Genomic DNA, 13,875 nt, shown 5'->3' with positions numbered 1-13,875 from the left:
GGCTAGCTATATGCAAAGACTCTTTGTATATTATGTATGTACAACTTGAGTTGTGTTAGCTTGTTGTTTTGTTTCTTTCTCTCTCTGTTTTTTTATGATTGATCGCATCGATGCTTCGCCTGTGCCCCTTATCCCAGCCCCTTCGCATCCTGCGGCTGCTTAGTGGCCACGGCGTGCGAGATTCGAGGGGCATTGCATTGTAGTAGGTGGGAGTGGGGAGCTCGGAGTTTTAGGTTTTCAAGATATCGAAAGGGTTAGGTGATTTTGGCATGGAGACTTTTAGTCGTGCCGGTGCCGGGGGGTTATCCCTCTGCCATGTTAGGTTAGCCAGGCCTTAGAAATGACGGAGGGAGTTATGCCTGTCCGATATGAAGGCACTACCTTCAAGATGCTGGAGCGGTCTTTGCCTATCCATCATTTTAGGTTTGCTAGGCCCAAAGGATGAAGGACAGAATGCCTGTCCAGCACGGAGACTTAGGTCTTCAAGATGCCGGAGCAGTATTTGCCTATCCACCACGTAGGTTAGCTAGACCTTAAATATGGCAGACAAAATACCTGTCCAGCACGGAGGATTATGCCTTCAAGATGCTGGAGCGGTCTTTGCCTATCCACCACGTAGGTTAGCAAGACCTTAAAGATGGCGGACGGAATGCTTGTCCCGCACGGAGCCTTATGCCTTCAAGATGCTGGAGAGGTCTTTGCCTATCCGCCATGTAGGTTAGCGAGACCTTAAAGATGGCGGACGAAATACCTGTCCAGCACTGAGGTTTATGCCTTCAAGATGCTGGAGGGTCTTTGTGGTTTTTTTTGGTTCCTTCGGAGAGGACTGAGCCTAGGGCCCCCTACACATAGTACTTTTGGAGGGTCTCCACATTCCAACTGTGTTCATGGGGGGTCCCTTCTGTATCGACCAGGTGGTAGGAGTCAAGCCTGTTAGACTTAAGGACCAGGTATGAGCCTTCCCATTTGTTGCGCAGCTTTCCCGGAGCTAGGGCATGTCGAAGTACTAGTTTGCCGGGTTTGAAGTTTCACGGCGCAACCCTTGGATCGTACCAGACCTTAGTTTTCTTGATGTAGTGATCGAGATTCTGAATGGCATGGAGCCGCGTGCCTTCGGTACGGTCGAGGGAGAGCTCCCTTGCTCCGTCAGTTTGTGGAAGTTGTACCCTGAGTGAGGAGCCCTTGACCTCGGTGGGGGTCATGGCCTCGTCTCCATACAAGAGGTGGAAGGGTGTGAACCCGATGGCCCGCGTGACAGTGGTGCAGAGGGACCACAAAACCTTGGGAAGTTCCTCAACCCATAGGCCTTGAGCTCAGCTGATGAGGCGGTGATTTAGACCAGTGAGGATGTTGCCGTTGGCCCTTTCGACGACCCCATTGGACTGATGGTGTCGAACTGCTGCGAAGCATAATTCGATGCCGAGATCATTGCAGAATTGTCTGAAAGGCCCGGAGTCGAATTGTGTGCTGTTGTCCATCATGAGCTGTCGTGGGACGCCGAAGTGGCAGATTATGTTCTTCCAGAAGAATTTCTGGACATTTTTTGACGTGATTGCAGTGAGGGGTTCGGCCTTAACCCATTTGGAGAAGTACTCCAATGCCACCACCGCATACTGAAGATTGCCTTTGGCACGGGGAAATGGACTGATGAGGTCCATAACCCAACAAGCCAGGGGCTAGACGGGGGTGATTGGTTGCAAGGGATTTGGAGGTCGGTGGCTTCGGCGTCCCATCCATTGGCATCCTTGGTAGGTGCGGACGAGGTCTTCTGCATCGGACATGATCGTAGGCCAATGGAGCCCCTGGCGAAGTGCCTTACCGGCTAGGGCACGAGGCGCCAGATGATTGCTGCAAAGGCCTTCATGTATCTCCCAAAGGAGGTTGGCTCCTTCTTGTTTAGTAATGCAGCGAAGGAGGGGAGTGCAGATACCTGTCTTGTAAAGGGTGCCATTTATGAGACGGTAGCCCCTGGGGCGATGCTGAATGCAACGGAGTGCAATCGGATCATCCGGTTCTTCTGTTTCTCTCAGGAAGGATAGGAGGGGAGCCCTCCAGTCCGTGACTTCGATGGGGAGGATGGCAGCGGCCGTTTCGTCAAGAGCTCTAGTGGTCGGCTGGTGTAGGGTCTCGAGGAAGGTGCCTATCGGTGGGCCTTTACCCATGGCTACGGCCTTTGCCAGGGTGTCTGTCTTACTGTTGTCCGCCCGCGGTATGCTTCGTATTGATATGCCGCGGAAGTGTGCCTCAGCCTTGCAAATGGCCTCGAGGTATGTTGTCATGTCTGGATGCCGAACTTGGAAGTTCTTGTTGACGTGACCGGCGACGATCTGAGAGTTGGTATAGATGATGACTCTAGCTGCCCCTAAGGCTCGGGCCTTTCGGAGTTCTAAGAGGATGGCCTCGTATTCGGCTATATTGTTGGTCATCTTTAAATCCAGGCGAGTAGCGTATTGGACCTGCTGGCCTGTGGGAGAGATGAGGACCGCGCCGACTCAGATGCCCATGGAGCAGTATGCTCCGTCAGTGTAGATAGTCCAGATGTCTTGGGAGGGTGTAGTGGTGGGTTTAGTCGGTGCTAGAGTCCATTCAGTGATGAAGTCTACCAAGATTTAGGATTTTATGGCGGTGCAGGCCACAAACCTTACCACAAAGGGGGCTAACTCTGTTGCCCACTTGCCGATGCGCGTCGTCACCTCCCTATTGTGAAACATGTCGCCAAGTGGGTACGAGGTTGGGACAGTGATGTCGTAGGCAAGGAAGTAGTGCCGGAGCTTACGTGAGGCCATCAGCAGGGTGTAGGCTATTTTTTCGAGCTCGGTGTAGCGTCTCTTGGCCTCGGCTAAGGCCTCCAAGACATAGTATATAGCCCTTTGAGCGGAGCGACCGTTACTCTTTTCCTCCCGTACCAAGGTGGCACTAACGGCAGACGCAGAGACGGGTAAGTATAGGAGTAGTCCTTCGCTGGGGAGGGGCATTGCAAGTGTTATGAGGTGGGAAAGGTGTGCTTTTAGGGCCTCAAATGCCGCTTGGCATTCCAGCGTCCAGCTAAATGGTCCGAAGCCCCTCAACATTTTGAAGAAGGGGAGGCTGTGCTCAACAGATTTTGCGAGGAAGCGGCTGAGGGCGGCGAGGCGGCCGGCCAGGCGTTGTACTTCTTTCGGATTGGTGGGAGGCGACATTTCTGCGATGGCACGAATCTTGCCCGGATTGGCCTTGATGGCTCTTCGGAAAACGAGATATCCTAGCATCTTTCCACCCCTAGCGCCAAATATGCATTTCTCTAGGTTCAGCCGCACGCCAGCGGCCCAGAGGCTGTTGAACGTTTCTTGCAGGTCAGCAACATGGTTGGCTTCTAGTTAAGGCTTGGGGTGTCATCCCCTGTGCGAGAAAACTGGTATTGTGTTGTTTCAAATTCGAGGGTTTCTTTCATCCAAATTTTTTTTGACGGTTTCCTCTGGAGATACCGAGATGGCGATCCCATCTGGTTCTTACTGAAGAACTTGGTGTCGATCTTTGCGGAAGTGAGGAAAAAGTGTGATCAGGGAATGATTTCCTGGGTGCACAACTGGGATTCCTGCCATGGATCCTCGTCTTCTGATCCATTCTTTGTGCACAGGTGGAAGATCATTATTAGGGTTTGGATTGCAGTTACTGTAAGCCGATCCCCTCTAAATTTCTGCAACTGTTTTGTTTGGCTCTTGGTGGCTCTTCACCGAGAACCACAATGGAGATAGTAAAACCGTAGCAGCCATGATGGGATACTACATGACAGGGGGAAGCTGCTGGTGGGACCCATGGCCCTAGAAATCACTAGATTGATGTCGGTGGCTCGCCAGAGGTGGCGGTGAAACATGGGAATGCATGCGATGCTTACTGAGCTCATGCATGCGATGCTTACTGAGCTCATGCATGTGCGGATGAGCATCTAAGCGGCACACCCGATATGGCCAGCGGCGAGCAAGAAGCGGCGGCGGAAGGTGCTAAAACGTATCCTATTTCCTCATACTTTTATAAATATCTTGATTAAATATTATTTGGCTAACCCGTACTTAACTTCCTACACTGTTAAAAACACTCTATCAATGTCGGTTTATAACTGACATTACTATTGATTTTCAACTGATACTATAAAATCCACAGCGATAGTCACCGATTATCACTGTTGAATAAAGTTTTTTTTAGCTGAAAAAATAAAAAAAAATCCCACCCAGACCACACACTACAAGTGCAAGGTGAGAAGTCACAAATCACACGATTTTTCGTACGAAATATACACACGTGTGGTTCGTGAAAGTCGAATCCATGACCTCTCACCTCGGGTGAAGCCTCCTTATCATCTCACATACCACTACTGCTAAGAGCAATGAGATATTTCTTTTCCTTTGGGCACTTATTGTTCGAAAATTTTGACGATTATTCGAGCATCAAAATGATTTTAAATAAAAAATTTATCAACTACAAAGTTGTAGATCTTGTGGAGAGCTACAGTTGTCGTAAAAATATTTTTCCCATCTGACTTGGTATGCATATTTTATAAATTTTTGAATATCTCACCAAAAACATACAAACCGACACTTAATTTTCCTACTTCAATATGAACCAACTTAAGTGTTACATACATTATCGTTTCACCATGTAATTATTACCGTTAGAAAAGATCATTTGCCTAAGTTCTATTTTTGTATCATTCCATATTTCATCCAACTTGGAGCTGAGTTGGCCCATATGAAAGTCAGAGAAAGTCAGAGGAGAGCATTACATATACAATATATTAATCATTCTTTAGTGGTTAAACATTGTATATATTATCATTTCACGATTATAGTACAAATGTTTCCTTTTTCATCCAGTTTAGGAATGCTAGGTACTCCCATGAGTGAACCATGATGAAAGGAGTCGAGCTCGGTAAGTTATGGATGTCAAAATTGTTTTGCACTAGATTTGGACATTTAGATAGCTTCAAATGAAAAAGTTGTCAACTGCAAAGTTGTAGATCTCGTTGAGAGCTACAATTTACAAATAAAATTATCTTCATCGGACTTCGTATGAAAAAGATATAATTTTTTAAGATGAGATACAAACCATTATCACTATCAGCTCAAAACATGAACCGACAGTGATACTCTCTTTATTATCACTACCGGTACTTTTTAGATGAATTATCATTGTCTGTTCATGAAAAGATCTGATAGTAATAGAGGGTCACAAATTGGTGTTTTGTAGTAGTGATAGTGCACAATTGACGTTGAATAAAGGATAGTTACCATATCTCGACACCCCAAGGTTTATCGCAATTCCTAAGCATATTTCTATCTCCAGGAAGGGGATCTCTAGGTGAAAAGAAAATACCCGTAGATACCAAGACATCCCATAAATAGGAAAGTTTATCTGCAAGAATGAGAATGAGGACTCCGAAGGATGTACGCCACCCCCATATATACGGAGCCAGGGGGCCTGCGCAGGATAGGCCAATAGAAGTTGAAAAAGTTGCTCAAACCTTTCGACAAACTAGAAGACACCCGAAGCCAAGCAAGTCATCAACTAAGACTAGATCCATCTAGGATAGCCACATACCCTCTTGTAATAGGCTCAGATCAATATAAGATAAACATGATGTAGGGTTTATCCTTAAGGAGGCCCGAACCTGTATAAAACCCCCCTTTCTTCAAATCGTCGATAGCTGGCGCTGTCCGTGGGGATCATGACAATAGGCGTTGAAGAATCTAAATAGACAATGCCATCGGTATCACCCAAGCCTTCACTGAGAACCAATTTTTTAGATGAGGGGTTCTACGATAACTTTACCCCTCTTCCTAGCGAGCCAATGATTGATGGGGTGAATTTCGATGATGAACTTTCCAGTGACGATTCAAGCGATGAGGTAAGTCAATTTATGGATCAATGCACCAAGATTATGGCATCGAGATCGAACCACTCGGTTGCCAAGACAACTGTGAATGTACGATTCACAGTAAGACGAGATCAATCCCCGCAGTTTCTGACAACATGGATTGTCAAGACACCAATTCAGAAAATCCGATAATACATCCATGATGGATCTGGACACTTCCTCTAGCAGAGGTTACCCCTGATAAGTCCTTCGGCTCTGGATGCAGGCAATGGTCAGTTCTAGATGAGCACACCTCTTCCGATCCTTAATGGAGCGACGGTCTTACCATCTCCCAACCATCAACAGGGTGTTGACCACTTTAAATCTACAATCACTAAGAGGATCCTTCTTCTACAAATGGTTGACTGCACCTATGCCATGAATAGATCAAATAGTTTACTCAACCTCTAGCTGTGACTATTTAAGCCTTCTCAATGCCTACTCCGGTTATCACCAGATTAACATGCATCCAGAAGATGAGGAGAAGACCTCCTTTATCACTCCATTTGGAGTATATTGCCATGTTAAAATGCCCTTCGGATTGAAGAATGCTGGTGCCACATACCAATGAGGAATGCAGATAACACTCCATGATTAGATCAGCTGGAATGTCGATGCCTACATCGATGATCTCATCGTCAAAACCAAAAACAAGGAAGATCTCATCTTTGACCAACAAAAAATGTTCAACAACCTATGCAAGAATTGAGTCATGCTGAACCCATAGAAGTGCTTGTTTGGAGTCAACGTGGGGAAACTGCTCAGATACCTCGGGTCCTACCGGGGAATAGATGTCAATCCCAAGAAGATCAAAGCTACTAAAGAGATGCAACCTCCCAAGTCAGTGCAAGAAGTTTAGAGATTAACTGGATGCATAACAACTCTTAGCTGATTTATTTTCCGGCTTAGAGATCGAGGACTTCCCTTCTTCAAGTTACTAAGATAATATGACAAGTTTGAATGATCAAAAGAGGTATGATGATGAGCCCATGGCTCCTTCAGATACAATCAATATCGCCAATAATCCTCAAATCATATAGGGTCTAATTAAAAGAGCACGTGCACGATAATTAGACCACCATGAACTCGTTTCTCACTGTTCATGCTTCATTGGATGGATTCCTACTAAATTCTTGTGATGTTTTATTGCTTAGGAATATGGGAGAAGCACTACAACTTTACCCGGACATCACCCCTGAAAGGATAAGTCTACTCAGACTCAAGGCTGAGCTCTTGTCATGATCATGGTTGAAGTCGTGGTCGTGGTCAAGTCACAGAACAACACGTCAGTAAAACGTGCATAACTCTCTCATACAAAGTCCGTTTTAGGCAATCTTGGATATTCTAGAAAGCTTATAACGAGCCATTTCTAATGGATATGAGCTTGACCAAATATTTCTTATAGTTTAGTCAGAGTCAAAGAAATAAGATGATGTGCCACGGTTTTGGACCTAGTTGAGTCTTGTAATCGTGTTAGGGTCGGAGTCCAGGTTGTGTACACATCTTTCCATGGCTGCACAACCCTAGGTCGATCTCCTCACATCCCCCCTATATAGACACATTAGCCGTCGTATTTTAGGCTCAGGTTTTGCTTAGATTATTCTGTTTTATACAGTTTCACCGTTTGTTTGGTTTGTGGAACCCCAACTCGAGAACTTCATTGGTAATTAGCAATATTGAAATTGCATCTACCTATTCTTACTTGTGTTCTCAATTAGCTTGTAGGAAAGCCTTCTTAGCGAGGTCAACCGCGTCTTGGCACGGTTGATAACCACGGAGTAGTGGTGTAGTGGTTGCGAGGGTTCTCGATCTGTATTGGTCAGAGCCTTTGGATCATCAATGTCAAAACTCCACCAATCAACTTATCATATTATCTTCAGAAGATCAGGCAAACGTGCATCACAGAAGAGGTATTCAAAAATTTGTAGAGGTATCTTTCTTTCCCCTGTGCTAATCGCTCCCAATCCTAATGAAGATTTGCTCTTCTACATTGTGGCCGGACCACGTGCTATAAGTGGGGTATTGGTGGTGGAAAGAGAAGCGAAAGACAAATGAGAGAAAAACCAGCGAAAGGCAAAATCATCAACCTACCCCCGAGCCGCACTTTTTTTCACACCCGACCCACCAGACCTATGAGGACCCGAACCAACGGTCTGAATGCCATCCCTATTTGCACCTAATTTCAATCAAAAAGAAGAGATGGGAAACATGACCGATTCATATAAATCTAATACATAGCTTAAGTTAGTGTTCACCTTATCGTGCATTTGTTTAGCACACCTTCTTGTGATTGGTTCTTGATATAGGTGATCGATGATTGGGGGTGGGGTGGTTAAAACTAAGCGGTGCGGACTTTTGATGCTCTTAAAGTAAACCTGAATCTTTCGGTGCTATTTCTCAAAAGGGGTGTTCTTCGGTGCTGAAAACCTAATTTTTCTAATAAATAATGAATATATATATATTTCTACTCTAACAACAATTTAACAAATATAGTACATTTACTAAGAAATACGTGAGAAATTAATTGGTTCCGTAACCTTTTTCTTCTTCTTACAACAGCAATACGATAACACGCCAGATTGCACATCTCAATTAAATGAGAACATATCCTAGTTGTCAATCAATAACTTACTAAATGAGACAATATCCAAAACGCCATGTAGTATATCTTGGACCATAACTTACTATATGAGACATATCCTAGTTTGTCAAGTACCGATTGAACATGTATTTCTATGGCCGCAACCAATTAGCAATTTATGGGTCGCATAAATGTTTCCTGCAGCAGCTATACAAATGAGATATATCCTCGTTGCATATCAATAAATGTGTTCGGGTAAGTATCATATCCTCCCTTCATGATACGTTGCTGCTACCATGGGATACCTTGATAATATGTAAATATTGAAAGCAGTGAACAATAATTAGAAAAAGGGCAGCACAGCCCCTATATATAGAAGAAGCACTGAAATGCCCAACTCCTGCATCACACATCGATCACGATCGAGAAGAGATCAAGATGGCCCGTGCTAGAGCAGCAGGAGCGTACCTGTGCCTCCTCATCGTCTTCGCTGCCATCTCTTCTTCCTCGTGCTCGTACCAGGTGCAGGACCTGAAAGACGACATAATGCACAACTGTAAGCATAACATAGCGAAAAATATCGGTCAACCTTGGAAGCCCAAACATGGCGGCCCGTGCTGCGTGAAGGTGAGAGAGGCGAACGTCGCAGACATCTGCGCAGAGTTTACACAGGAGGAGAAGGAGAAAATCGAGCTATGGAAGTGGGCTATTGTTGCAAAAAAATGTGGGAACGCCCTGGCCACAGGGTCTAATTGCGCTGGTTACATCGTTCCAGCGCCTGAGCCTGAGCCTCAGCATCAGTAGATGGATGTAAGGCCACTCAGGCCAGTGTGTTGAGCGGAGAAATTATCGAATCAAAGAAGGGGACGCTGTGATTTGAATGTGTATCATGATTTCGTTAATGCAACACAGTACGTAGCTAATTACAATCGGTTATTCTCCTCTTGCCGATACATTCTAGTATATCAAACCAAAGAATGAACAGAAGGAACCTCTATAGAAATAGAAAACCACATTTGAACTTGAACCACCCTTAGTTTTACATCAACATGTGAATTGGTCAGGCCACGCCATTGCAGAGGTAGCCATTGCCGTTGCACATCGGCGGGCTCTTGACCAGCAGCGAGTTCGTCTCGCCCTCGACGAGCGGCACGTGCGGCTCCTCCTCGTCCTGCCGCGCTCTCTCGACGTCCTCGTGGCTCAGGAAGCACGGCTGGTTCGTCGAGCACAGCACCCGCGCCCACATCCGGTCGGTGATCACCACCTTGTTCTGCTTCTCGGTGATCCTCTGCACGTTTCAATCGGTCGCCAAGATTGAAGTCAGTGCGAGTTGAAAGCTTAACAATTTATGGTGAAAGGCACTTGGATTGGAGAGAGACTTACGTAGAAGGGGATGTAGGCATGCCTGCCGTTCACCGGCGCGACGGTGAAGCCGGTGTACCCCGCCATGGCGCCGTGGAGGGCGCTGTGCGCCAACAGCGAGCAGTAGACGTTGTCGGAGGCGTTCGATGGCACTGCACGGATCATGTACGTCGGGTCTATGTACTTCAGGGTGATGGGGAAGTTGAGCTTCTTCTTAAAATGCTCCTTGATCTTCTGGGAAAGCCAGAGGCCGACGTCGAGGAGTAGCTTGTTTCCAGAGGCGTCGTGGATGTCAGCGAAGTGCATGCTCTTGGCGATGAGGTCCTGTCCGGCGCCCTCGGCCACGACAATGACCATGTGGCCGTTGTCTCGGAGGCGCTTCTCGACGAATTCGAGGAGGCCACCTTTGCCGTCGAGGTAGAAGGGCGACTCCGGGATGAGGCAGCAATCGACGTCGCGGCTGGCCAGGGTGGCGTACATGGCGATGAAGCCGCTGTTCCGGCCCATGAGCTTGACGACGCCGATGCCGTTCTCGGCGCTCTCGGCCTCGACGTGCGCGGCGTTGATGGCGCGCTGCGCCTCCTCGACGGCGGTGTCGAACCCGAACGACTTGTCGATGATGGCGATGTCATTGTCAATGGTCTTGGGCACGCCGACCACTGCACACTTGAGGCCGCGGCGCTGCACCTCCTCGTGGATCGACGCCGCGCCCTTCTGCGAGCCGTCGCCGCCGATGATGTACACCTGGTTGATGCCGCGGTCCTGGATGCTGTCGACGATCTTGGCCGTGTCCTGCCCACCGCGGGACGTGCCGAGCACCGTTCCGCCGCGCTTGTGGATGTCGTTGACGGAGCGCGGCGTGAGCTCCACGGTGTTGCGCGCGTAGAAGCCCTTGTATCCGCCCTCTATGCCGAAGACGCTGGAGACGCCGTACATGTCGTGGAGGCCGCAGACGAGCTCGCGGATGACGGTGTTGAGGCCCGGGCATAGCCCGCCGCAGGTTACGATGGCCGCTGTCACCTCGCCCGGCTGGAAGTAGACGCGTTGCCGCGGGCCGGCGCGCCGGAAGTGCGTCCCCCGCGCGCTGCTCTTGTGCACAACGATCTTCTTCGCCACCGTGTCGTCCGGGTTCACGAAGTACTGCCTGCGCGATCGGAACAACACAGTTGAGCAAATCGATATATTTGAATCGGATTTGGCGCAAGAATAGAAGACGAGAAAGAGAATGGGATTTCGATTCGGATTGCTTACTTGACAACAGAGTAGGCCGGGTGGTCTTGCAGGGGATTCGGGAAGCTCTGCAGACGAACAAAAAAAATTTAAGCACATGAGCAGAAGCAACCAATTGGTGAAAGAATTTTTGTTTTCTAAGATGGATTAGAAACCGATTCTAGCACAAGAAGAATTCGGGACTCACCTTGAGCTCGGGGAGGTAGTCGGTGAGGTGCGGGACGTCCTCGAGGACATACCCGCCGCAGCCGCCGGCGAGCTTCTTCTTGGTTGGCTTCGCCTTCCTCGCAGGCGACAATTTCGCCGCGGGGGCAAAGGAAGCCTTAAGCTCAAGAAGCTTGTGCTGCGGCGGCGGTGGAGTGGTGACCATCGGAGCCGGCACGACGATGACGGTGGCAGCCTCCATTGACGCAGCACACTATTTAAGCAAACAAGACCGGGACGATTGACCGATGGATTCACCGATCGATCGGAGTTGTGATTGACCGATGACAATGAATTCGTGGGAATTGCCGGGGAGAGAGGAGCGCTGCTGAATTCTTGGTCTTGTCAGACTCGGGGAGAGAGGTGTGATTGGTGTGTGACTGCGGGTAATCGACCGCAGGGTTTATATAGCCGAGCCAAGGCAGGGTTGCGTTTACGACGAGCGCGGGCAGGACAAAACGGCGAAGTCGGAGAACGCGTGGATTTCATCCCTCGGGTTCTCAGCTTCCCCTGTTTTTTATTCTCTTTAAAGAAATAATTTGGACCCATGGAACCTCTTCGTGAAATAATTTGACAAATTAGATAAAATCATTGAATCATCAATGCCTTAATGGTAACTATTCTAAAATAATGACTATGGTAACTAGAAAATTGTGGCATTAGCAATAATTAAAACATTGTACCCTTGCTACAATTATTGTTTGGTTATAACTCACTCAAGTCGCAAAAAATTGAAGTTTTGAATTAATGGCACGGTCTTCAAAACATAATTTTGACAGCTATTTTCTTTTTGAATATAGTTATAAAATCCAATTAAATTATGATATAATGAAAGTGCATTTCAAGACAATTTTGCTCATATGATTTTTATGCTTGCTGTCTATTTATTTTGAAAGATTTTGATAGTCAAAGTTTTAAAATTTTGACTGAAAGATTATCCAAAACACCATGTATTTATAAGCCGATGGAGTTGCTTATGTATCGTAGAGCTACCATTGATAGCATGGTTTTCCTTATCAATAACAAGATTTGGTAAATCCAAAATTCCTTACAATTTGAAACCAAACGGTCTATGTATACATTACTACTAATGTCAACTAACTTTACAAATAATATTTCTCAAGTATTTTTAGGATTTGTCACATTACGAATAATTTCACGCTTAAAGCCACACAGACATGTGAGACTAATGCGTAGATATAACGAAGTGGTAAATTTTCTAAAGGGACCCATCAAAGTGTCAAACTCTTAAGATCAATCCCAATACAAAGGTGTCTTAGGCCATCTCCAACGGAGTCTCCAAATTTGAGGATTCTAGTGCTACAGTGTTTTTGCGGTATACTGTAGCACTAGAAATCCATCTCCAACAGATCCTCTATCCAGTGATACAGTACTGCTATAGTGTTGAGGATAGAGGATGCTGTAATAGTATTTTGAGGATGAAAATTTGAGGTAGCTGTTGGAGATGGTCTTAGAGCCATATATATCCCCTTTCACCTCATATGTACATTAGTATAGAAATTCTCTCTCTAATATAAAGTTTCTTCCGTATCTTATAAATGTGTTACTTTTCTATTGGTTCATATTTATTTGCTTTGTTTCATAGAACATATGAGCATGTGCATTGATCACTTAATATATATATTTCTTAGTTTATTTTTTGGGTTGAATTTTGTGCTTAGCTTATGTCTCATAGAAGGAACACATTAACTCCCTCTCTCTTTTTAATTCTTTACTCATCATATAATTTAAATTATATGACACGGTCATTTAATGTTTTAAAAATAAGTCAAGGTGAAGCTTTAAAAAAGGGCATGCTGGCGCGTGTGTCGTATGCTCTCCTTCCCGTCCATTCTTTTGACCGGGGTAGCGATTACTCACGTGGATAAACTCGAGAGGGAAGCAAGGCGGGTGGCGGCCGCGCGTCGGGAAGATGCGATCAGTGGGACCAGAGGGGCCCATTGTTCAATCACGCAGCCATCAAAGTAGAAGTCGATTAGTAATCTATTACATATGTTAAGAGCTAAGAATCGGGGCAATTTTAAGGATTAAAATCCTATAGCTAATGTTTATGTAGGTCTTATATATGTATATATATGAATACGTATATGTATCTACATATATATATATATGCATGTGTACATGTGGCCATACATTTATATGTACACATAATTTTTTTTACAAAATTCTAGAAAATAGTGAAAGGAATAATAGTTATATTGATAAATCGGTTGAAATAATCTAAAATGTATAGAAAAATATCTAAAACTTAAAAAATATGAAATAAATTTAGTTAAGTTCGTATTATTGTTGTCTGCATGTTAAAATTATGTTTATACATGAATGTGCCACTGTTTTCTCCATATTTAAATAAATATATTAAATATTAATAAATTCATAAATAAATATTGAGATGTTCAAAAATTATAAATCTAATTTTTTTAGCTTTTTTTATCACGCTCCGTAAAAAAAAACGTGATATAGACGCACCAATGTGCCTAGACCAAGAGACTAGCCGCCATAAAAGAAACAGACTCTGGTCGTTCAATGGCTCCAATAGTCCAATAGCGTTCTGGAAATTGGACCGGAGTTGAGACAAAAAAAAAAA

The 13,875-nt window shown here is 45.6% G+C and overlaps 2 protein-coding genes across 2 annotated transcripts; one reads left to right on the top strand and one right to left on the bottom strand.

Annotated features, from left to right (window-relative positions):
* Positions 1 to 8,909: 8,909 nt before the first annotated feature.
* LOC133927969 (uncharacterized) lies at positions 8,910 to 9,275 on the top strand. Its single transcript, XM_062374282.1, has one exon. It carries the CDS (start codon positions 8,910 to 8,912, stop codon positions 9,273 to 9,275), a length of 366 nt encoding a protein of 121 aa, XP_062230266.1.
* A 68-nt stretch (positions 9,276 to 9,343) lies between these two features.
* Positions 9,344 to 11,668, bottom strand: LOC133928583 (ATP-dependent 6-phosphofructokinase 6-like). Its single transcript, XM_062374993.1, has 4 exons — positions 11,251 to 11,668; positions 11,085 to 11,131; positions 9,855 to 10,977; positions 9,344 to 9,759 (listed from the first exon to the last, which is right to left on the bottom strand). The coding sequence occupies exons 1-4, from the start codon at positions 11,467 to 11,469 to the stop codon at positions 9,532 to 9,534; spliced, it is 1,617 nt and encodes a 538-aa protein (XP_062230977.1). The 5' UTR covers positions 11,470 to 11,668; the 3' UTR covers positions 9,344 to 9,531.
* Positions 11,669 to 13,875: the final 2,207 nt, after the last annotated feature.

This window comes from Phragmites australis, chromosome 9, assembly GCF_958298935.1.
Source record: "Phragmites australis chromosome 9, lpPhrAust1.1, whole genome shotgun sequence".
NCBI classification, from domain to species: Eukaryota; Viridiplantae; Streptophyta; class Magnoliopsida; order Poales; family Poaceae; genus Phragmites; species Phragmites australis.
The sequence above is the reverse complement of the archived record's forward strand: the minus strand, read 5'-3'. Positions and strand labels throughout refer to the sequence as shown.

What these genes read in the sequence shown, in the direction of transcription:
- LOC133927969 (XM_062374282.1), top strand. Translation starts at nt 8,910, where the DNA reads ATGGCCCGTGCTAGAGCAGCAGGAGCGTACCTGTGCCTCCTCATCGTC.
- LOC133928583 (XM_062374993.1), bottom strand. Translation starts at nt 11,469, where the DNA reads ATGGAGGCTGCCACCGTCATCGTCGTGCCGGCTCCGATGGTCACCACT. An exon ending in CCGGCCTACTCTGTTGTCAA is followed by an intron (nt 10,978 to 11,084) that starts GTAAGCAATCCG and finishes CCGATCGCGCAG; the next exon opens with GCAGTACTTCGTGAACCCGG. An exon ending in ATGCCTACATCCCCTTCTAC is followed by an intron (nt 9,760 to 9,854) that starts GTAAGTCTCTCT and finishes TGAAACGTGCAG; the next exon opens with AGGATCACCGAGAAGCAGAA.